The 25,119-nt window shown below is 36.0% G+C and overlaps 1 protein-coding gene across 6 annotated transcripts; it reads left to right on the top strand.

The window, feature by feature from the left end:
• Nucleotides 1-2,021: 2,021 nt before the first annotated feature.
• RBL10 (RHOMBOID-like protein 10) lies at nt 2,022-24,620 on the top strand. 6 transcript variants are annotated; one of them, XM_090314113.1, is made up of 10 exons: nt 2,022-2,254; nt 8,772-9,022; nt 9,156-9,210; nt 9,305-9,385; nt 9,476-9,572; nt 9,650-9,717; nt 10,239-10,337; nt 10,588-10,629; nt 20,766-20,877; nt 24,214-24,324. In XM_090314113.1, exons 1-9 carry the CDS (start codon nt 2,084-2,086, stop codon nt 20,835-20,837), a joined length of 936 nt encoding a protein of 311 aa, XP_090170239.1. In that variant the 5' UTR covers nt 2,022-2,083; the 3' UTR covers nt 20,838-20,877; nt 24,214-24,324. The 6 variants fall into 6 exon arrangements, with proteins under 6 accessions (XP_090170239.1, XP_038888168.1, XP_038888167.1 ...); XM_090314112.1 differs by having other exon boundaries at nt 2,042-2,254; nt 8,769-9,022; nt 24,214-24,620; XM_039032241.2 differs by lacking the exon at nt 20,766-20,877 and adding an exon at nt 12,053-12,101 and having other exon boundaries at nt 2,042-2,254; nt 8,769-9,022; nt 24,214-24,620.
• Nucleotides 24,621-25,119: the final 499 nt, after the last annotated feature.

The raw sequence follows: 25,119 nt of genomic DNA, 5'->3' as shown, positions 1-25,119 counted from the left end.
CCTCCTTAGGCTCAGGACGTACGTCACCCACCAGCACATCATGAAACATATCCTCGCTAGGGGTGTAAGTAGGTTGGTGGATGTTTTGGTCCCCATCAGATTCGTCATCCCTCACTCCACCTTCTGAATTACCCTACTGTTCACCTTCCCCACCTTCTGAACTATTATTATATGAACTACTGCCACTATTTGAACTATTAGAGCTCCCTAAACTCTCGATGTCGGAGTGTGCTTGTCTTACGACCCGTCTATCAATTGAGGTGTCCCGAAACTCCTTCTCAGTATCGGACATGACAAGACCCTCTTTGACTTTTGTCTACATTAAGGAACCCAATAAGATGGTTAGTGTACATTTAACTACCGAATAAACATATTGTGGCTACATAGATTATACTTATATTTTGAGACTAAAAAATGTCTCTCTCGAGTGATTTGAATGACACCGAGTGGGAGCATGACCATCATAATATACGAGGAATGGCTACCTTGCTCTTTCGAGTGGCAACGTTCCCTGCTATTGATGATAGGATCTCGTACGTCTATACCTAAATCCAAACAACTCAAATTTATAACTATGTTAATGTTAAACCAAAGATAAAGTTAAGTTAAGGAACATCTACCTGGAATGCTTGGGGAAATCCATGGAGAGTACTTCATAACATAATTTTTATTTCCCCTCACTCTCTCCTTGTATAAACCAACCTTGTCATTAAGTGCGGTCTTCATGGCGTCGAGTGTCCTCTGCCAAATAATTGTACCCCAATCAAGATTGTTGTAGTGGTCTATGTCTTCAACATCATCAAATAGAGTACGATCGACAACATTCTTTTGCTTGTTTTTACCCATCATTGCAACCTCTGTGTAATATACTAGGGTAATTTTCACAGCATCATCGTCATTTTCAAATACCAATTTTTTGTATTCTTCTTCAAGCAAATTCAAGTGGAATGCATCTTAGGTCGACCGACTACCAAAGTACCTCGTAAAAATTTCTTGTGAGGACTCCTCACTCCGTCCAACTCGCGTAGGAGACCGTCACAAACCAGTGATCAATAAAAAGTCGTCCTTCGAAAATGTGACGACCTTTCCTCTGACAAAGAAACTAATTGAGTCCATTCCTGACTTTTTCACTTCCCTCAATAACATATGGTGGATTAGTGGGCTATTGAATACAAGTTCAATGTCTAAAAAGCGACCAAAAACTGTTTTCTTGAACATCTCTAACTGCCTTCCGGTAAGCTTTTGCTTTCCAATCTTGTTGGCATTGGCAACGTGGGCCAGGCAAGTTACTTGCCCGAGAAACCTATCAACTTCACGAATTTTCAAAGATTTTGACATCTTAAATTACTCTTACATTGTATGAACATTCAATTTATTAGTTAACAGCTTCGTACTAAAAAATCATTAACAAAACATACCGTTAAAGTCTTGCTAATCTCGCTCTTGCCCATCTCGCTTTCGCTCGTCTCGCTCTTGCCCATCTCGCTTTCGCTCGTCTCGCTCTAGCCCATCTCGCTTTTACTCGAATCGCTCTATCACATCTCGCTCTTGCAAAACTCGTCCACTACCTTGTCTGACTCTAACTATATCTTTTTCATTCTCAACCAATGCAGAACACATCGAAACCCAAAATAAAAAACAGACGCGATCGATTAAACCCCGAAACCAGTTATGAACGTGACGACCGATCAAACGAAACCAACCTAATCAGACGCAACACAGCATGGAAGACAAAAATTAAATTCACTAACCTAGTAGAGAACTTTGATTACGGCAGTAGATGGACGATGATTTTGCAGAGCGAGGTTGAATGACACTTGCACAATAATTTTGAGCGGAGTGGGACAACCGTTGAGTTTGAGCGCACTCGTATAGACTAGAGGGGCATTTTTGTAATCTCATCCTATTATGATGTAAGCAGAGGATCAATTGATATTATTTTTTAAAAATGAGTCATTTGACATTTTAGACAAAAAACTTGGGCCATCCGTACAAATTTCCCAAATAATAGTTTGCCATTTAATAAATTTGAAGAAATAGATAGAGACAAGCCGACAGTATACAGTTAGCAGCATAGTGAAGAATGGTGGGAAGTTCCGGTGCCGGACCATTGGGCTTTCCCTTGTTCCTTGAACCCACTCCCGCCGCCGTTGATCTCTTCGCAACTGCCACTTCTCTCCGTCTCACTCACTTTCTCCGCCGCCGTATTACCCATCACATTCGCTTCGCCTTCAATCTCCATTCGTTCGATAAGGTTTTCTCTTTCTCTCTACTTACCATTTTCAGTTTCGATATCCAGAAAATTCCCTTTACCTCAGTTTTGATGACTCGAATTTTGATCTTCTGCTATTCAATTTCGAAATCATTTCCAGATTCGACTTTTGTATGGGTTTGAACTGTAGTACTGTTGACTGTTGAGAGAGGCGCATTAAATTTCTTGAGTTTTGTCTCTCTGTTTGGTGATCTTGTATATTTGTTACTTACGGCTAGCTGCGATGCGTAGGCCAATGCTCTGCATGAATGTTGATAGGAAGTTTGGAGGGTTAATGTAATTTTGTTAGATGATATAATATTAAATTTACCTCATCCATCGTCAGTTTAAGTTTTTGGGTCAATCGATAATTTAAGGTTTTGTATTTTTCAAGAGGCTTGTAACTTTGGAAGATTTGCTGCAATGGTTCTCTTATTATTAATATTTTGTTTGAATACAAAAGTTTGTATTAGTTGTAACCTTCTAACCCCATCTGAGTCCTCTTGACGCCTTCAATTGTTGTTTCTATTCGTTGATTCAAAGTAAAGCGACTGACGGGCTTAAAAACGTTCCACCAAAGGACTTTAGTTTTACCACCTTTTGAAAACCACATAGAACCTTATGAAGAGAGATGTTTGAGTGAAGGAAGTGATCGTCATCTTTTGTAGCGAAGTTAGGGTGAAAAGAGATGTTAGAGGACCTGTAAGCCTCTTCTAGATTAAAGGAGGCGTAAGTTTATAGGCTACAAGTTAGAGCCTTTGCCTCAAGGTGAGCCTAAAAGCTTAGCCTCGCCTTTTAAACAATTGGGTGCAATTTGGGGAGGATGTTGGGAATATTCTATTTATTAATCCAGAAGTTTTGTGAAAGGTTGAGATTTTAGCCACCAGTATCTATGGAAAGCATCTCATTTAGTACATTTAATATAGGAAAAAAAATACCCTTTTGGTTCTTGAGTTTTCAAGAATAGGTGCGTTTAGTCCCCAATGTTTCATATTGGCCATTTTGATCTTGAGTTTTCAAGTATAGGTTTAAAACTTAAAAGGTCCCTGAATTAATAAACCAATTAAAATTAAACATAAAATTGAGTAAATAGATGATGTGGCAAAATGAGTTGGAAAAATAGATACTTTTTTTTTTTAATATTTACCTATATTCTCTTGTTCTCTCTCATCCCAACAGATGTAGAAGATTACTAGGCATTGAGGTGGGAAGATGAAAGAAGTGGAGAAAGGGAAGAGGAAAGAGGAATTTGGGGGCTTAGTGGGGATTTTTGAAAGGGTACAAAGCGTGATGGATAGGGAAACTAATTTTGTTTTGTTTTGTTTTGTTTTTTTTTTTTTTTTAATAAAAACAATGACTTTCATTGAGAACAAAATGAAAGAATACAAGGGCATACAAAAAAACAAGTCTACAAAAAGTAACCCCTAAAAGAAAGGGTTTCTAGCTAAGTAAGATGTGGCCTAGAGAATAATTACAAAAAAGCTTCGAGACCGAAGGCCAAAGCGATATATGGAACCTAACTAAGGACCAAATCTCAATAGGGTCCTTATACATACCTTTAAACATCCTATTGTTTCTCTCCTCCCAAATATCTCACAACACCACACACACCCCAGCAAACCACAACAAGTGGCCTTTCTCTCTGAAAGGTGGATGGAGGAGGAACTTCTCGATCATTGCACGAATATCCCTTTGGCTAGCTATCTGAACGTCAAACTCTTGCATGAAGCAAATCCACATAGTTCTCGCAAATTGACAACTCCAAAGAAGGTGATTCATGTTTTCCTCCGCCTTCCAACAAGGAATACAACAAAAAAGACCCACTAGCGGGGCCATCTTCCTAGCAAACCTATCCAAAGTATTTACACGACCAAGCAAGACCTGCTAGTAGAGGTGATCATTAAAACCGTTAAAATCGAACCAAATGCTAAACCGAACCGAAACCGAATTAACGTGGTTTAGTTCGGTTTGATATATTTTCAAACCGGATTATTGCGATTCGGTTCGGTTTCAAATCTGAAAACCGATTTGAAACCAAACCGAACCACCTTTTTAAAAAACAATATATATATAATTTAGAAAATATGAAAAACATAAAAAATTAAAAAAAACTGTGAAACCGAACCAAACCGAACCGCTTATAATTTAGAAAATATGAAAAGCATAAAAAATTAAAAAAAAAAAAAACCGTGAAACTGAACCGAGCATTTCGGTTTCATAAAATATACTTTTAAAGTTTGTGGTTCGGTTCAGTTTGGGAACCGTGCACACCCCTACCTGTCAGGTAAATAACTTGGTTTTCCTTGGTAAAGATGAGGATACGCAAGACAAAGAGGGCTATCTACGAAGAGGGAGATGTTGGTGGTTTGTTAGTGAGAGCGAGGATCGGGGATTCGATGGTGGCATTGCTGTTTGCCGAAGAGGGAGACATCGGTGGAATTGAAGCCATTGAAGACAAAATTGAGGATGGAAATGGAGTGGAAAAGAAGGGGGAAAAAGAGGAGGAGACTTGGGATTTTGAGTACGACCATTGGAGAGGAAAATGAGAAACAAGAAGATAGTAATAAGTTGTGGAGCTAGTACAATTTTTTATTTGTAATATAATATAATATAATTAAGATAAAAATGCTCCAGTAATAATCAATACATTTATATTCTATTTCCTGTTTCGTTATTACAGACTTGCAGTTGATCAGACAAGTTGTGGAGCTCTTGAAGCAATTTTTGTAATGCATAAGTACTGCAATTTCTTTTTTTTTTTTTTAAAAAAAGAAGATTTAGGGATATTGAAGGAGATATTGGACTGCCCGACATTTTTTGTTGTTTTTAATTCTTCCTTTTTCATATCTCCATATTATTCTCCATAAACCCAGAAAGGAGGAGAGAGAACCAGAGAAGAGAAGGGAGGGGGATGAGAGAGAATGAGAGAGGGAGAAAAAAGGAGAAAAGGAGGAGAGAGGTGGCAAATATTTAGAAAATATATACTTTTTCCAAGTCATCTTGCCACATCATTTATTTACTCAAAATTCATGTTTAATTTTAATTGATTTATTAGTCGAGGGACCTTTTAAACCTATTGTTGAAAACTTAGTGACTAAAATGACCAATTTGAAACAATAGGGACTCAATGAACCTACTCTTGAAAACTCGTGGACCAGAAGGGAATTTTTCTAGTGTAGCCTAAATGAGAGTTTTATTCAAATGATTGAAATCTAATGAATACAAGAGAGGGGTTCTCTATTTATAGAGAATGAAGTGTGGGATAGGGTAACTAATTCTAAACTTACTAAATTATCCCAATTCCTATTACATCATATTCTATCCCTCCCAAAAGAAACTCGTCCTCGAGTTTAAAAAAAAATTTGAATGAAAATATTGGGCGAGTCATTGTTGCAAAAATACTTCTTTCGATGTTGCAAAACACTTTCATAGAAAATTGCCGTTTAAGATCATGAACATGGCAAAGCTTCCAAATTAGTGACACCTCCAAAGATGTTGAAAATTGACATAGAGGAACCTGGAAATTAATATCCTCTTCCTTGAAAAATACAAAGCTAAATTGATAAACTAGGTAGCCCAATATCCTCGGGTCACTTCTTTAAAATAGATGGGTTGGGCTTGATCGATGAAGAAAAAACCTTTGTTTGCAAATCTTCCATCGTCGTCTTCCTTGCTTTTTTCTATAACAAGTCTGGCTTTCCTTCATTTACACAATGAATCAATCGCAAATGATACATTTTTCTTAATTTTCTCCATATCTTTCATTCAAAATTGGTTGCACAAGCCTTGATTTCGAAATGGTTTTATTGACTTCATTTCTACAGAAAATTTCATCTTCGTTCTCAACATCTTCATCTTTGATTTTCAAATTTTCGATTGATTGTTCTTCCTCATCCGATTCAAACCATGCAACCTCGATGTCAGCTCCTTCAATTTTTTCATCTTCGCCTAATATGGCCTTCACACTTGTGTTCCATATCTCAACTTGTTTGCTTTCAATTCTTTCATACACAAGTCTTGAATCTCTTGGCCTTTCTTTTTTGTTTGTTTCTAGTATATTTTCACACCTTGTTTGATTGAATTCTTGATCTTTTTGAGTGCTTAAATGTAGTTCTGGAAGGATTCTTGGAAAATCTTGAAGATTATAATTATGCCTTTCTTGAATTTCATAGTAATAACTCTCTCCTTCACTTGACGAATTAGAATTTTGCAACATGTACCCCTTGGTTTTCTTGAGATGGAAATCTTGATCGATACAAATTTCTCGAAGTTGGAATCTTGCTCGGTTTATGTTCTTGATATGGATCTTCAAAAATCTTGGTCTTTCCTAGGTTTCTTGTAGGTTCAAATCTTTCAATAGGGTTCGATTGTTTGGTTTCTCCTAGTTCCCGCCTGAATCTTGTGATTCTTGAATTCGAATACCACCTTTGTTCTGTCGGTCAATGTGTCTAATGGTAGCGCAAGTGCACACGTCAAATTATAATATAGTAAAACGGTCAAGAGACCGAGTATCGTCCTTTGAGGAATTGGTTTGACTTTTAGCTATTGAGAGATTCTTCTAATTTTATTTAGGGGACCGGATTGTGATGAGAATTAATCTAATCTAATCTAATCCTAAAAAGCAAGAAAAGATAAAATTGTAGTGAAATTAGACAAAGACACGTTCTAGGGTATGATTTCGTTAAACGGATTAAACAAATTAATTACTTTGACCTTAGATTGATTCATGCAAATTATAGATCTAGGAGTCTTTTATCCAGGTATCCTCTCTCGAGCTCAACCCTTTCTAATGACTAACCATCGATCTGAATCTCTTCTATCACTTGACTAGTCACAACATTAAGTTCCTCCGTCAACAATCTCTATTAATCTCCTATCACTCTTGTGCATACTCGATTAATAGTTTAACCTGCTAGATCCAACTCAACACCTTCTCTCTCGAGATAGACATTAAGTAAAGAACATTCAATTAGTGATCAGTTAATCAAAAGCTTAAGAACAAACATGCTAAAATAATTATGCATAAATTCAATCCAAGAAATAACCAAATAAGTTTTAACAATCCATAAAACTAAATCAACACCTTAGAAACACAAATCAGTCACTCATGGTTACAACACAAACATAGACCATTCATGAGGTTTCCAAATACGAAGGACAGAAAATAAAAGAGGGAAGAAATTGCAAGCCGTGTTCTTGATTCTCGTCCTCGAATCCAGAATCGCAACCCAACGAACTCTTTAAATCTTTGATTCTTTGAAGCTTCGAGATGTTGCCTCTGTCCAGAATTACACTCCCCATGGAGGTCTCACCGAAATATTGCTTTACGCTCTCAAGATAGCCCTAAAAGTGCCTCTCTTGGCCTCCCCGAATCAAATCGGCCATAAACTGCTTATATAGGCAGCAATCACAATGTTGCAACGCTCCAGGGTATGTTGCAACTCTGACGGTAATTAAGTGCATTCTAGTCGTATGCAACGTTGTGATGCTGCCTTGTTTCCATGAGCTCTTTGCCTTGCAGCGTCATGGGGCAGCGTTGCAACGCTTGTTCAACACTGCGCTGCCTCCGATTTCCGAATTTTCTTTCCTTTTTCTCCATTGATCAATGCCTATGGTCAAAATTTGACCTTCTTGGGGGTATTTTGGTCATTAATCTTCCAAAATTGCATGTTCTCATCCAATTCCTCGATTTCCTACAATCAAACAATAAAAGCATCAAAGATCTCAAATTATGCATAAAACTAAATAAATTCTAAACCCAGAAAACGCACTTTTTAGATGCGTTTTAGTGTCCTTGATAGTCTTCCACGACTTGGATGTTCAATCGCAGCAAGGCTTGGGCCACTTGGGCCAACATGGAATGGATTTCTCCAATTTCCCCCTTTCATCTCAAAGACTGATTTCTCAACAGAAGACAAATGGGCTTCCACGACCTTAGTTGATGAGGATGCTTCCGCGTCCACGATGTTTCGAGATCCAAAAGGAATGCGCGTTGGATTGGCACTCTGATACCATTGGATGTAGCCTAAATGAGAGTTTTATTCAAATGATTCAAATCTAATGAATACAAGAGAGAGGTTCTCTATTTATAGAGAATGAAGTGTGGGATAGGATAACTAATTCTAAACTTACTAAATTACCCCAATTCCTATTACATCATTTTCCCATTAATTTATCATATTGCTTTGCATCACACAAGATTATGACATTGCTATAGTCTTAGTTTTTGGTGAACATAGATTTCTGACATAAATCTTTCTCACTTTTTGTGCATATAAAAGGCCTTATTTGAGTTCTATTTGGATTAAAAAGTCTCTACAAAATTATTCAATGTGTATTGAGTATTTCAAATTGCTTCTGTGATAATCTCAACACAGTTTCTTCGGTTTCTATTATCTTTTAATTGGTGAATCTTGGTTCTGTACTTCCTAACTCCATTTCTTTGATGCTGATTGAAGCATAGTAGTACTTCGTAATTAATAATTTCTTTTATTGTCATGCTCTATTTCTTTTCCAGCAGAAACTTGCTCCTGTCATTGAATTCTCTTCTAAAGTGAAGAATGCATGGTGTTCAAGTGCTCTTCATTTTCCAGGATTAAATTTTCTTGAAGTTATTTTATCATCCACACATGCTGCTTGTTTATATTTCTTTGGTGGTGGGGAAACTGGGAGTAGCTTAAAAAATGAGCGGATATCTCACTGGAAAACATCAAATAGAAATCCACAAAATGATCAAAGATGGACCAATATTCTTCTTGCTGTTAATATTTTGTGAGTTTTACAGTTAGCTGTTTTCTCTTTGATATCGTTCCTACGATTATGTTATCTGATGTACATCTTTTCTTTTATTCTTCTAATTCCTGCTTATCTTATCTGTTAAACATGTGCTGTGTAATTTCTACAGAGCTTATCTAGCTCAAGTAGCATCAGAAGGAAAGTTACTCCTATGGGGAGCTAAGGTGATCCTCAGTTACTACAGATATCATGTTTGGTATATAATTTTGTAACTGTGTATGTTGGACGTTTACTGCATGATTCACTTATAATTTGCAGATAAATGGTCTAATTGATCAAGGACAATTATGGAGGTTGGTCACGTCTTCTTTTTTGCATGCAAATATTGGGCACTTGATGGTATATGGTTCTAATATTTTGTGGCACATGCTACATTGTTTTTGTCTTCTTTAATGACTTGAAATAAACAATTGAAAGTTTTTGTCCCAGGTTAATTGTTATTCTTTAAATTCTGTTGGTCCCGCGGTGGAGAAAGTATCTGGTACTTGGAGATTTCTTGCAGTGTACTTTGCCTCGGCAATTGCAAGTACAACTCGTAATCTCAATAAAATAGCCATGATATTATTAAATACCATTTTGACTCGATCATTTCAAGAAAATCAGGTTCATCCATGAGTTATTGGTTCTGCAAGGCACCTTCTGTTGGTGCATCAGGAGCAATCTTTGGACTGGTATGACTCCCTTTTCATTTGCATACTTGATTTTTGGCAACATGCATGGCAGAGAAAACTAAAAAACAAAAAAGAAAAAAAGAAACGGAAAGTAGCCATTGATATTTACCTTATAGTGGGACAAAAAAACCTTAACAAGGAAGTAGGTATCAGGATGTTGGGTTTTTTTTCTATTTTTTTGTCATTCCAGTGCTTCATTTAACGGTCTTCTATAAATTTCACTTCCGCTACTTCTCTAAAGATTTATTTGAACTTGAGAAACTGCAAACTTTATTCTGCTGTGAAGATTTTGATTAATTGCATATTTTAGCTCCATAACTAACTCAAGCCTGTGCCTGGGGTAAGAAGCTTATTCATCAGAAAGAAGGGGAAAAAAAAAAAAAAGGAAAACTTGTCATAAGAAGGCTACATATTGTTGACATGGAAGAAAAAAGCTATACTTGTTACGTTTAAGCTATTTTGATGAATGGTTGGCATTTTCTTTGTTCCCAAGTATTTTAATTGTTAGACTTCTGATTCAGGTTGGATCCTTTGCTGTATTTGTTGCAAGACATAGGAAACTGGTCGGTAGAGGCAAAGAAGATCTTCGGCACATCGCTCAAATAATAATCTTAAATATGGTGTGTTTTCTAATTTCCTTTTCTTTTGTCAGATTGGTAAGAAAAGTGGATATAAATTATCACATGATCTCTCAGACTTCCGGTGTGCCTGATAAATTTACTTCAACCATAGGAATCGGTTGGCATTCACTTACAAACACTTAGAATTGCATCTGTAATTACTATTCTGTAACGTTTAATCTATTGGTTGCCATTTAATTTTTTGTATCTGTTAATAGGAGAATAATATCAATGATCATTTGGTTTGCAGGCTATCGGGATAATGTCCAGAGGCATCGATAACTGGGGACATGTAAGTTTGAGGATAGACAATATTTATTTATTTATTTCTCCCTTGAAGAACACTTGAACTTCAGTTAGTGATGAAATTATACTCTTATAGTTTTTTTCTTCTTTTTTTCAATGGAAATAACCACTTTCATTGAGAAAAAATGAAAGAATACGGGGGCAGAAAACAGTCCACAAAAGAATGGACCACCCTCTACAAGAAGGGACTCCAACTTTGCAAAATAACTCCAATAGAGTAGTTACAAAAAGTCTTCGAAACCGAAGCCCATAAAGATACATGAAAATAGATGAGAGACCAAATCTCACTAGGGTCTTTCTCCACCCCTCTAAAGACCCTACTATTACGCTCGCCCCCACAGCCCCCATAGAATAGACCCTACCATTTACTTTTATAGTTTGTGAATAGATGAAAACTTTTTTTTTTGTTGCTGCTCAATTAGAAGATATCTGGTTGTCATGAAGTTTTCTTGATATTGTTGATCCTTTAGTAAAATGCTTCAGCATCTCGTGCAAAACCTAAGTCTGGCAATGTTCAATAATTGGAGGTGAGAAGCTTTAGACCTCATTTATTTTATTGCTTAGTTTGGTTTGGCTTCGGTCAGTCATACCTGGCCACCTGGGTGTAGGAATTATCCTTTCTTTTTCCATTTGACTGAGTGGGAATGTGAGGACCAAGGGATGTTCGTGTTTTTTCTGGAATGCTTGTTTCTTTCTTTTTTATTTTACGTATGTATACTGTTAAGGTCGAATTCACTGTATTTTTCTAGATTTTGGGGGTTCTCAAGGTTTTCATTCTTATGCAAGTTTTGTTTTAAATATGAACAAAATCTGGTGTAGACTACTTGAAGAATTCTCGAACTCAATATTATTCAAATTGAATTCAGAATTTCAAACACAAGCTGCATCATCCTTTAAATAGGATGAGCCCCACAAAGCTGTTGAACAAAACAGCCTAACAAACCAAACTTACTAACCAACAAGCTTAATGATAAAAAAAAAGGGGCCAGATCACAGATTATACAAAAGAAAAACCCTTCAAAACCCCTATATTCAAAATCTAAAGAATAGTTTGATGATAGTTATGGTGAAAATGTGTGAGAAAGTCTGCGTGAAGTTGAAATTTGATAGTCATTAACCAAACACAATGATTGAGTGGCTTGTGGCTGAAGAACTCATTGGTATAACTTATAACGGAACCTTTTCCCCCCCTATTTTTTTAGGGGAGCATGGGTTGCTAAAAAGTTGGGATGAGGGATGTTAAGAAAGTGTGATTGTATGATTCAAGCCATGTGAAGCTAACCCAGGGCACATGATCATCTAGGTAGATGACTCAACTATAAGCTGCCATACCAAGAAGGCATATAAGTTTGTCCATAAACCTAGCCTAACCTCTATTTTACTTTATTTCTTGATGCTTCAACATCCAGCACTGTAAGCAGGAAGGACTAGAGCTTCACAGAGGGTTCATCGAGCTAGGTTAGTAGATTCTTTCCCACGTTCATCTTTATCATTAGGTGCTCCACCTATAAGCCATATAGATTAATATCCTTCCGACATTCTAACCAAGGATTACAATGTTTTCTCTTAGCGCAACTGGACAATTGATAAACCAACAAAATTTCTATTCGGTTTGAAAGCTTGTTGGTGTAGTAGATTTTTATTGAGTGGTTGGGTCAGGTTTCAAAGAATTAGTTGACATTACTATTATTATTACTGTAGTTTTGGTAGACAGAATTTTTCTTATTCCTACGCTATACAAAGGTAGAACCCTAAATTTAAAGAGGGGTAGAAATCATAAAAGGCAATAATTCAACGGTAAAATGAGGAGAAAGATTAAAAGAATTAAATATGCACAAAAGGAAATTATAAAAAAGGAAAAACTAGTAATTACAAAAAATAAATATTCCTATTTTCAATACTCCCCCTCAAGCTGGGTTGTAGATGTTAATTAAATCCATCATGGTCTTTAATGCATCAAAGATGTTCTTGAATAAAGCCTTGGTAAGTATGTCTGCAATCTGCATCTTGGTGGTATGTAGGAGAGATGCTTTTGTTTTCAAATTTTTCTTTGATAAAATGTCGATCAATATCTACATTTTTATACGGTCATGATGGACAGGGATTTTAGCAATACTTATTGCTATTTGGTTATCACAGTAGACCTTCATTGGTTCTTCAGATATGATTCTTAATTTTGATAAGATGCTTTTAAGCCATACTCCTTCACCTATTCCTTGAGCAAGAGCCCTCAATCCTTCTCCAAGTGTTCCTTTTAAGTATATGAGAATCCTATAAACAGCTTGTATATTTTCTTCAGTAGGATTGTTCATAAATTGACTCACAAAACTTACTACGAAACAAATATCAGGTATAGTGTGAATTAAGTAAATCAACTTCTCAATGAGTCTTTGATATTGTTCCTTATTAACAAATGTGTTTTCTTTTCCTACGGTGTAGTTAGGATCAATAGGAGTATTAGAGGGCTTACACTCGAGCATACCTGTCTCTTTTAGGAGGTCAATGACATATTTTCTTTGAGAGACACACAAAACTTTCTTTGAGTGAGCCACTTCCATCCCTAGAAAGTATTTGAGGTTGCCCAATTTTTTTACTTCAAATTCTATAGCCAAGAGTAACTTTATGTTCCTTATTTCTTCGTCATAATCTCCTATGAGAATAATGCACATAGACAATAATAATTACAATTTTTCTTCTGGATGAATGTTTTATGAATAGTGTGTGATCAGATTAACATTGCAAGTATCCTTTGTCTTTCACAACTTTTGAAAATTTGTCAAACCAGGCTCGGGGATTGTTTTAGACCATAAAGGGATTTTTTGAGTTTGCACACTTTATTAGTGGTTTTTGTTGATTTCATACCAGTAGGCATATCCCTGTAGATTTCTTCTAAGTCACCATTAAGAAAGAGATTTTTTATGTCTAATTGGTGTAGAACCCGATCATTATTCATTGCTAAAGAGAAAAGAACACGAATAGTATTTAATTTTGCTACCGGAGCAAAGGTTTCTTGATAATCAATACCGTAGGATTGAGTGAATCTTTTTGCAACCAGTCTTGTTTTGAGTTTGTCTATATCTCCACTTGCTTTGCATTTGACAGTGAAGATCCATTTGCATCCTACTGTTTTCTTTCCTAAGGGTAGGTTTGTTATTTCTCACGTGTTATTTCTTTCCAAGGCATTTATTTCTTCCAGAATAGCTTTCTTCCAATTAGTATCCTTAAAGGGCCCCATAAACATTATTCGGGATTTGTATGTTGGTTAGATTAGATGTGAATGCTTTGAACTCGAGAGAGATATTTGTAAAAGAGGTATTTTTGAATGGGATGTTTGGTACAAGTTCTTATCCCTTTTCGTTGAGCGATGTGGATCAATGTCTTTTGTTTGAATTTGCATTTCGGAGTTGGGAACAAAATTCTCTTATATTTCGGTTGTTTTTTGGCCAGGAATTGGTTCAGGTTTGGAAGTGGTTTGTTTTCCTTCTAGTATAGACTATTGGTTTTTTTTTTTTTTTTTTTTTTTTTTTCATTCATCCATCAAGGCTTTGGGACATTGAAAATTAAAGGGTCTAACAAAGTATATGCGTCTGTCAAGATTGTGCTAGTGCTTCCTTCAGTTTCAGTGAGGAAGGGTGTTTCAGTGTCATTTCCTTGTTAGAAGTAGGGTTGGTTTTCAACGAAAGATACATTTATGGAGATATAGGACTTCTTTGAAGAAGGTGAATAACATTTGTATTCTTTTTGACTTGGGGCATAACCAATAAAGATACATTTGATTGCCTTAGGATCTAGTTTACTTCTATTGGGCTGATGGTCTTGAACAAATGCAGTACATCCAAAAATTCTTAAGGGAATTTTAGAGAATAATCTTGTACGTGGATAGTGCTCCTGAAGTTTTTGTAAAGGACTTTTGAAACCTAGAATTCGTGATGTCATTCTATTAATGAGGTAGGTTGCAGTTAGAAAAACTTCTCCCTAAAAATGATTGGGGTGTTAGAGGAAATCATTAAAGCTCTAGAAACTTGTAGGAGGTGTCTAATTTTCCTTTTAGCAATCCCATTTTATTGAGGAAAATCTGGATAAGTACTTAAGTGAACAATACCCTTTTTCTTTAAAAAATTTCCTAAAGACGTATTAAAGTAATCTCTAGCTTTATCAGTTTGAAGAATTTGAATTTTAGTAACGAAGAGATTAAGAATCATGACATACAAACTTTGAAATATGACAATAACTTCAGTTTTTTCTTTAATTAAAAATACCCAAGTGAGTCTAGTATGATCTTCAATAAAGGAAACAAGCCATTTAGCTCCTGTTATGCTTTTAACCCTACTAGCCCCCCACACATCGCTATGGATCATAGAAAAAGGATGAGAGGGTTTGTAGTTACTTACAAGGTATTAGCCAATTCACACGACTCAAATTGAAAAACCTGAGAATATTTACTCAAAAGGTTTGGGAAAAACCATTTCAAATACATAAAATTGGGATGGCCTAAACGCTTATGCCATAACATTATTCTACCATCATAATTATCTTTAGAAATAACAAGAAAAGTAGATTTGTCAACACCCAACTCCTTAACTTGAGACTTGGGAACATTCAGGATGTAGAGACCCGAGGATTCTTTAGCATTGCCAATCGTCTTCCCCAAATTCAAATCCTGAAAGATACAACTATGTGAGTGAAAAATTGCTCTGTAATTTTTAATACGAGTGAGTTTAGTTATGGATAAGAGATTGCATTGAAGGTTTGGAACATGCAGAACATTTTCTAGGATAAGGTCTTTAGAGGCAAAAACATTGCCAGTTCCCACTATTTTATAGTAAGCTCCATCGGCAATTCTCACATTAGGTTGGTCAGTACAAGGTGAGTAATTAGTTAGAAGAGACACGTCATCTGTCGTGTGATCTGTGGCTCCAGAATCAACAATCCATGTACTAAAATTTGTAAATGCATTAAGGGCATAAACAGAATTACCTGATTGAGCAACAAATGCTGCACTTGCTTTGGATGAATTTTGTGTAATCTTGGGTTGTCCAAATAGTTTTAGGAGGAGATCCAATTGTTCTTTAGTAAAAATATTATTTTCTGAAGCTACATTACCTTATGATGATGTACCTGCTTGGTATGCCTTTCCTCGTCTATCACTAGTGCCTTTGTTTGACTTCCAATTTGGAGGCTTGCCATGAATATCCCAGCATACATCTTTGGTATGCCTTGGCCTTTTACAATGCTCACACCATGGCCTTGGCTTTTGTGGTCAATTTTCATTTCCATTGTAATTCTGATTTCGATTATAATGGGTATCATGGAAACTTATATTTGGAGTGCATACCTCATTACCAAGAGTTCGAACAAGTAAGGTAGATCCTTCTGGTTTCAAGTTTGCAATCACTCCGAACGTTAACTTCTTTTTGCTTTCTTCTCTTCTTACTTCTGCAAAAACTTCTCTAATATTAGGTAGAGGTTTAATTGCTAGGATTCAGCCATGTACCTCATCTAATTCTTTATTGAGATCGAGGAGGAATTTGAACACCCGTTTCTTCTAAACAATTTGTTTGTATGTAGTTGCATCTTTAGTGCACTCCCACTTATGACTTTCAAAAGTATCGAGTTGTTGCCATAGACGAGAAAGTTGGGTGAAGTATTGAGTAACTTGCATATCACCTTGCCTTAGCTCGTGAAGTTTTCCTTCTAATTCAAAGGATTCTGAAGTATTTTCTTGATCGAAGTAAGTTTCACAAGCTGCTTAGAAGAATAAAAATCCTTCACCAGTTTCAGTTGTCATGAAATTGATTAACCATGACATGACCATATTGTTTTTGGCTTTCCACACCTTGTATTGTTTATCATCTTTATCTGGGATAGAAGTTTTACTATGTAATCTTTCTTTCCTTTTCCACAACAAACATCATAAAGACTGTGACCGGAGAGATAATTCTTCCCAATTAATTTGTGATTTGTGATTGGAAGTAAGGTTCCCTCTGGATTGTTGTGAGTGGAAGATGCCATTGATGAAGAGGCTTTGTTTTCTGTAGTTTAAGCTAGGAAAGAATAGATTGCAAATTAAAATTTGGGCCTGACCCAATTGCCCAAACAAGTTTAAAATTTGCAAGTAATCTGAGAAACTGACCCAATTAAAAGGAGCTTGCCACTGACGGATGTGACCCACAGAATATAGCATACAAGCTTGGATGAGAGATACGTCTGCAACACACAAACTGCATGAGGTGGTCTCAGAAATTCCAGAAAATATGCAACCCACGATGAGAGAAAAATCTCAAAAAATTCTTCCTCTTCATCAGAAAAAAAAAAAAAAAAAAAACCTTAGATCAGCAACGATTTTCCTGTTTTTTATTTTATCTTCTTCTTCCTTTTTGCCTATGACCAATAGGAAGAAGTTTGTCTTTAGTCAATCTAAAGATGCAATACTTGGGACATTGGTTTTCTAGTAGTAACTTCAACCAATTAGTTTGACTACACCCAAGACCCTCTCAGTGACATTCTTGGGGTAAGGCCAATTCACCATTGGTCGTATTTCATCTCCATCAGCTCCAAAGCTATAAAGTCATGTCCTTTGGTTTGTAAAATGCAAACGTAAAATATTTTCAAGATAAACTGCTCAAGATGATAGAGATTTATGTTGTTGACCTGCTGTAAGGCCCCCCTATTTATCACACTTATGTGAGAAGGGGCGAGAAAGGAATTTCCCATGAGTAGAGTTGGCAGTGAACGTCGAGTCTGTTATTCTGGGATATGGGGACCAAGGCTGAAGGGTTTAAGAGAGAGTTTGCGGCATCAGAGTAAGGTGTGGAATATTTTGCTGAAGATTGAAGAAGGCAACAGCCAACGCTCTAGAATTTGCTGGGGAATTTGTTAGGACTCTTCCACCTGCACACAGAAAAACCCAACAAAACACCCAAATCCTTAAAAACAGGGCAATAACTTCTCTGACTTACATATGTATGATTCTGGAAATAACAACACAAGTTTAACAAGAAGGAAATAATAAGAACATTCAAAAGATAACAAGCCAACCCAACACTTTCGAGAGAGCTGGGAAATTCTCTCCAAGAAGACTACCATCTTCTACTAAAATCTCCACACCCAAACAGTAAAGAAAAACTCTACTTAAACCTTTAGATGTCCAGCCTCCTCCAGCCATACTTGTCGTCCCCTCCCTTTTCGCATTGCATAACAACCTTCCCCTCCCATTAATGGTTTGTCCCCTTGGGAGAAACTCTTTGTCCTTTCACTCATATGTGTAAGTGTGAATAATTGGTGGCCTAACAGAATTATCTTTGTTTGTTTTCTTGTTCGTTTTTCATCTTTCTTTCACCGTTCTTGAAGCTTAAGTCTTGAGTTAGAAATATTATTACAGTATATCAATCAAGGAGTATATTTCCCTTGTTTTTTTATTTTTATTTTCTTGCATTGTTTGGATATTTCCCGAGTGCATGAACCTTTGGAAACCTAGCACATGCTTGTCAAGTCCACATGGCATAAAGCTCCATCTTACTATAGGTGTTTTGGAAGTGCTTCTTCTAAAGTACTTTCATCGTAGGAACTTTAATGAGAGGCTAATAATTAATCGTATTGGGGAAACATGCGGAACAATAGTGAGAAGTTTTGTTGTTTGATATGCGACGGAGAAAGTTGGAGGTGTCGATTTTCAAAGGGACGTAGAGGATGATCCCCATGGATGGCTCCACCGTGTAGCGAGACATTTTGAAGTTAATCGTATGTCTGAGAAAGATAAATTGGAGGTGGCGTTTCTCTGTTTGGAAGGGGTAGCCCTTGAATGGCATCAATAGGAAGACGTGCATACACCCATAGCGAGCTGGGCTGCGTTTCGGGAGCAACTACTGTTGGGATTCTTGCCAGTGAAGGAGGAGGATCGATGAGCACAATTATTAAACCTAAAACAAGAGGTAATTGTTTGTGAGTATCGAAGTCGGTTAGAACAACTGTCCAATTAATTGAAAGATTTTCTAGGCTCAGTTTTGGAGTGCAAGTTTGTAAGTGGGCCGACTGAAGACATTCAAGTTGAAATGAGAATGTTTCATTTGGTGGGCTTGAGAGAAAAAATGACGACGACCCAGTTGATCGAGTATAGTGAGACGACCTGAATAAAAAGGTGGGGAGTGTCAGTACCCAATACTAGTGTAAAGACCAGTTCCAGCCCATCGGCCTAGAAAACAGCTAGCCCATCCAATCAGTCGGGTCAATCAGGTTAGACTCCTCAGGCCGACCTCTTTGTCATAATTAGCCCGAATCATAACATAGTGGCCACCTCAAGCCAGTCCTCGAGAACTATAACCCTAAAAGACACGAACGTGAAACCCTTTATGTAGGGACTTACCGACAGCTCTCAGACATTGAAATAAAGAGTAGACAAGAGAAGGGACTGTGCTTCCAATGCGATGAGTAATATAGTTCGGGGCATTGCTGCAAGGAGAAAGAGTTGAACCTAATGATGCACTTGGATGAGGAAATGAAAGAAGTGGAGGACAACGCGGCTGGCACGGAATCAGGGGAAGCCGAAGAAGTAGCGGCAACATTGTAAACACTTGATATGGAGGAGTAAGAGATAAGACAAAGTGGGATTATCCCTCAACTCCATTGTGGGCTTGGATTTTCCTAAAACGGTGAAGGTTATGGGATTGGTGGGGGACAAAATGGTGGTGGTCTTAATCAAGTGGAGCATCACATAATTTTATCAATGAGGAGTTGGTGAAAGCCCTTAATATGCCTCAATCTCCCACTTGAAGCTATGGAATACTATTAGGCACTTGAAAATTCGTCCGAGCTACAGGCATGCGTAAAGTTGTCGTTCTTACCCTACTTGAATTAAATGTTATTAATGATTTATTTCCTTTGCACTTAGGCAATGCTGATGTTATCTTGGGAGTTCAATGGTTAATGACCTTAAGGCGCGTTGAATATAACTAGCGAACATTAGAGATGGACTATCAAGTGGGAGAGTGGAAACTAACATTGAAGGGTAATCGTAGCTTGATTAAGACCCAACTTATTCCAATTTTGTCAATACTTTTCACAAGCGCAACTAAAAACTATCGACAAAATTGGAGTAAGGAAGTCGGGTACATGGTACACGATTTCCTTCAGCTCCAATTTGCTCCATGTCATCTGCCATGAGGTAGCCATCACCACATGACTCGTGGATGCAGTCCACGAGTAAGGTGAAACTCATGTACCCCATACCCGAGTTTTCTTTTTTCTTTTTTCTTTTCTTTTTTCTTATTTTAATTTACATTTAAATTTAAATATAAATGTTGCCTAAGAAATGAAGTTCAAATTTTTCTTGTCTATAAAACAAAATACAATAAAAATACATCTAATAAATGATTTAGTTTGACACGTAGTAGGAAAAAAGATTAATTAAATTATATTTTAATAAAAATACATCTAATGTCAAAACTATCAATTAGAAATCTTCAGAAACTCATATGCCACACGATGGTCGTCTTATTTGACGTTGGCCACGATGAGGTACAAGAACCTCGAAAAGTATTGTTGATGCTGAATTACATCATCAATGTCTCATTGGGTGACAACAAACGAAAATTCATCAGGTGTATAATACTCGTGTTGCTGACTAGAGCTAAACTCTTAGTAAGTGTCTAGGAGAAGCTAGAACCAGATCATTAGCTATGTGAGGTTTTGGGTCAATGTGCTTTAGAATAGTGTCGACCTCCAGTTGTTGGCGTCTACAACGAACATGTCTCTTATTAGTGTCGGCAACAATAAGTCTACGTGTATGTTGAACAATATCTTCTACACTTACAATACACCGGTCACACTTCGAGGTTCTTGTACCTCGTAGTGGCTAGCGTTAGAGAAGACGACCATCGTGCGACACATGAAATTCCTATTAATTTGTAATAGATAATTTTGACTTTAGATGTATTTTTATTTAAATATAATTTGATTAATCTTTTTTCCTATTATTTGTCAAACTACATAATCATTTCTTAGATGTAATTTTATTATTCATTTTTATTTAGATGTATTTTGTTTTACAAACATAAACCAAAAAGTTAAACTTCATTTCTTAGGCAACATTTAAATTTAAATTAAAAGAGGAAAAGTCGTGTACAGGTACACGAGTTTCATCTTACTCGTGGACATGTGGTGATAGCTGCATCGTGGCAAATGACATGGAGCAAATGAGTTGAAGGAAATCGTGGACCCTGTTCCTTACCCCAATAATGTCAATACTCTCCGGCTGCACCATAGATAAGACATTTGTTTTTTTAACATGATTTTCAGAAAAATGTTTTCCACCACCCACTTTTTTCATGTTTTTTTTTTTTAAAAAAAAGTACATGATTTTTGGAATTATCTAGTGATGTGTCACTATTCTTTTTTACATCCATTTGTAGATCTTCTTAGGTGTTAAATAACATTCTTTTTTGTATTAGACTTGAGTGTTCTACCCATCTTTTCCTTTCATCCAATGTTGACCCTTCACAAATTAAATTAGTAATTTTCCAATCTATTTGTGTAAACATCTCTGAAGGTACCAATTCATTTTCATTTTGTGCATTTGAATCTCCAAATAATTCATCAGTTTCTGCCTCAATATCACTGTCCCCTCTATTTTCAGGTTCAAGAATGACTAAATCTTCAGGACGCACAAACATATTGAACCAACTTGTTTACAACCGTCCAAAATTAAGAAAATGTGACTTCATTAAATTTTTATCACACTAGTTTACTTAATAGCCTAATATTAATCCAAATCCAAAAAAATAAAGTCCAAACAACCCAATCCAACATCAGTCCAAATACCAAAAAAAAAAAAAAAAAGAAAAGGTCCACATAAACCCTAAACCCAATCCAACGTCAGTTCAAATACAAGAAAAAAGGTCCAAATAACACTCCAAACTAATGCCGTATGGCAGTCCATTTTTTCTTTTGAAGTTAAACATTCCAAAATCAAACCATAAATCAGTCAAAATTTAAAAAAAAGGTCCAAGTAAATGGTTCAAAATCAAACCACAGATAACACATCCATACACAACATTATAGATCTACACACAATATCATTTAATGTTAAAAAAAATCTAAAATAAGAAATCCAAACAATAGTCCAAAAACGAACTAGATCACACCAAACAACAGCCCATTAACCCATAATTCAATGCGCACAAAAGCTAACTAGATCCAAACTAATCTACAAAAATATGGAAAATTTTATAAAAAATCTAGATCACAGCAAATAACACCCTAGATCTATTGATCTATTCATCCATACACAAAAAACATTATAGATCTACACCCATAATATCACATAATGTTAAAAAAAAACCCTTAAGCAGCAACGGACGGCAGCGGGTAGTTGGCGGTATATGGCAACGAGTGGCAGCGGTGGCTGGGGAAGAAAGTTGAGAGCAAAGAGGGTTTGGAGCGGGTGAATAGCAGATTTGGAGGGGGGCAATTTTTGGGGACCACGAACTCGTGGACCCGGCGGCCATATCTGACGAAAATTGTGGACCCGGTTCATGATTTAACTTAACTAGACGTGAGCGCGGTACATGTCGGGTCCATGATTACTGACCTTATTTTGTCAATATTTTCTCCTCCGTCCTATTTTTATCATTGTTTATTAAAATAACATTATTTAAAAAAAGAAATCGCCAATTAAGGTTAGTTGAACTTTTTAGGTAGTGGCCTTTACTTTTTTGCTGCTCATTAGATGATCAACGAAAAATTTTCATCAAATGATAAAGATGAAGCTTTCCTTCTCTTTTTCCTATTTTCCTTCGTTTTTTTGTTTGGTTGTCAAAGTAAACATGGACAATAGACAGAGTGAGAGGGTGGGGAAATTAAGGAATGAGCAGCAGTAATTGAGAGAAAGTTGTAGTCTTGAAACGATTGAAGACAATAGTTGGATGACTTGGGTGAAGAATTCAATGCCAAAATATCAACATTTTATTTCCTCTTGTTGAATAGTGAATAATCTTAATATAAAAATTGAGTTATACTTTTTGCTGAAGGACATAAAATATCAACATACTTTTTCTTAGTCCAAGTACGGGGTGGAGATTTCAACCTCCAATCTCACACATTTGTTTTAGAGTGACTTCCTACTTGTTTTAATTTTTTTTTATATAATTGAAAATATGTTGCTATACATGCAATGTAGTTTTTTACATATTATTTTTGTACTTTCTTCTTCAATTGAGGGTAAGAGATGCTATAATAGGCAGGTGTGTATGCGTGCATGTGCAGCTTAATGAAAAGTCTCGGTATCTTTTTTTTTTTTTTTTTTTTTTTTTTTTTTTTTTTTAATTAAATTAAAAAAAAAAAACATAACTTAGAAAGGAGTATAATCGTGCAGGAAAGAATTGCATTTGAAGTACCTGCAATTTTCCTCGTTATTTGTTGACTTGATCTCTCCTCTGATTTGTTTGGGATGAATACTTCTTCCAAGAGAAATTTCAATTTCTTTCTTTAACTTGGTTCAAGATAGAGGTGGTAATAAAATCAAAACTTGAGAGGATATTTGCATAGGAATGTTGCCCTTTTTCAAGCTCTCCAAAAGTCTTGAGATCTGTATTTTTGCTTGAATGTTGCATCATAAAATCAAAGGAGAAAGTGTAAAATCCACTTTTATGTACTGTTAGCTTGTTATAATTGTATCTTCTAACTTTCAATCTGAGCATTTGTCTTCCTAAGCTTATGAAGTTGTCACTGTTCAACTTCGTTAGGAAAAATACGCAACCCACTTCTGAATTATACAGATTGTTACAAATTATACCTTTGAATTAAAGAGGTAATATCAAAACTTTAAAATAGTTGCAATATTAGTATCAAACTTCTACTGCAAACGAACCGCTGATTTGAATTTTAATTGCAATGAAATAAGTTCATGTGGATAGTTGCTCAAACTAGGGGGGCCGTTTGGGATGCAAGATTGGTTATTATAGTCAATGCTTTAATCTATAGGTTATAATAGTCTATGTTTGGCTTGTGGACTATTTTAATCTAGGTAGGAAATAGTAAACACTGTAACAAAGAGGGACGATGAGGATTGATAGAAAATAGTGAACATTCTAACAATGAGGGATTTCAAATAGTACTAGTGTTAATTGGAGGTTATGAATAATGGTAAGCACTACTATAATAGCCCACCCCATTAACTTTTAAGTCGGGGGCCCAAATAGTCCCTAGGGTGTGTTTGGCCCAAGGAGTTGTGAACTTCCACTCCTTGTTTGGTTCAAGGAGTTGGTTGGTCCCACTACTAAAAAAACACTAATTATATATCTTATCAACTCCTTTTATTGTGAGTCTCAGGAGTTCACAACTCCCTAGACTTCATAACTCTTCACTCTTCACTCCTCACCATTTCACTCTTTACCTCCAAGTGTTCAAGTCTGCAATTATAAGAGTGGATTTGACCAATCATTTCTAAATTTAACTCATCCCGTGAAATGTGATTTATAGATAGAAATATTTTCTGCATTTTAAGCATTAAACTTTGGAAAGATTCTTATATGTGTAGTGTGATTCTGGTGCTGATTTTCTTCCATTGATATGTCAGCTTGGAGGATTTCTAGGTGGGGCTGCAATCTCGTGGCTTCTTGGACCTGCTTGGAAGGAGGAACCTTCGTTTGAAAATGGCCAAAGAACGTTTACAGATAGGGCTCCAATTTTTTTCCTCATCAGTGGAAGGAAAAGAACCTAGATGAGACGATTTTCAGTATCCCAACACTTGAATTTGTTGCATCTTTTAGAACATTGCCTTCTCACAAAGCTTTTTCACCAATATAGATGGAAAAATTGTTAAAAGCATTAACTGGCTACGAATGTGAAAGTGAGGATAGTTGAGTAGTAATTGAAAAAAATAATTGTGAATATTTGTATAAATTAAATTCAAATCAAAATATTAGCTTTGCAACGCTATTTTTCTATAAATATTGAGGAAAGGTGACATGATTGACCTCTGAACTATTGATTTGTTGAAGATTAACGTTAATCTTTATTTGTCCCTAAAGATTGTAAAATGGTTGTGAATGGTTCTTAAACCCATTGGACCTTTACTTGACCTAATGAAATGTTGATCAAGCTATTAATGGGGCTACTTGTATATAGCAAAACTTAAAATTAATTACAAATATAACAAAATTTACCTCTAATTCACATAAAATGTCCAAAAACTCCATTGAAGGTTAAAAAAATATGTTGGAGGTACAAAATTTTCTAATTTAGTGGTAAGACACTATTACTGTTTATCAAATCAGTAGACATCGATAGACTCTATCATATTAGTGATAGATAGTGATAGATGTCTATCACTGATTTTATTTTTATTAAGAATAAATAGTAATAGAAGTCTATCATTAATATATACTTATTTAATACATTATTTGTTTCAGATTTGTATTTAGTGATAAACTTATTGTTTGTCTCTACATGTAACCACTTTGAAAATTTGAGACCAAAGAGA

The sequence above is a fragment of the Benincasa hispida genome, chromosome 5, assembly GCF_027475165.1.
Source record: "Benincasa hispida cultivar pf3 chromosome 5, pf3_genome.v1.1, whole genome shotgun sequence".
Taxonomy (NCBI): Eukaryota; Viridiplantae; Streptophyta; class Magnoliopsida; order Cucurbitales; family Cucurbitaceae; genus Benincasa; species Benincasa hispida.
This window is presented reverse-complemented; position numbering and strand designations above follow the sequence as displayed.

Excerpts from the sequence above, each read along its gene's own strand:
- RBL10 (XM_039032239.2), top strand. The coding sequence starts at position 2,084 with ATGGTGGGAAGTTCCGGTGCCGGACCATTGGGCTTTCCCTTGTTCCTT. Across the intron at positions 10,338-10,587 it reads AAATAATAATCTTAAATATG|GCTATCGGGATAATGTCCAG; the intron begins GTGTGTTTTCTA and ends TTTGGTTTGCAG. Across the intron at positions 10,630-24,213 it reads GCATCGATAACTGGGGACAT|CTTGGAGGATTTCTAGGTGG; the intron begins GTAAGTTTGAGG and ends TTGATATGTCAG.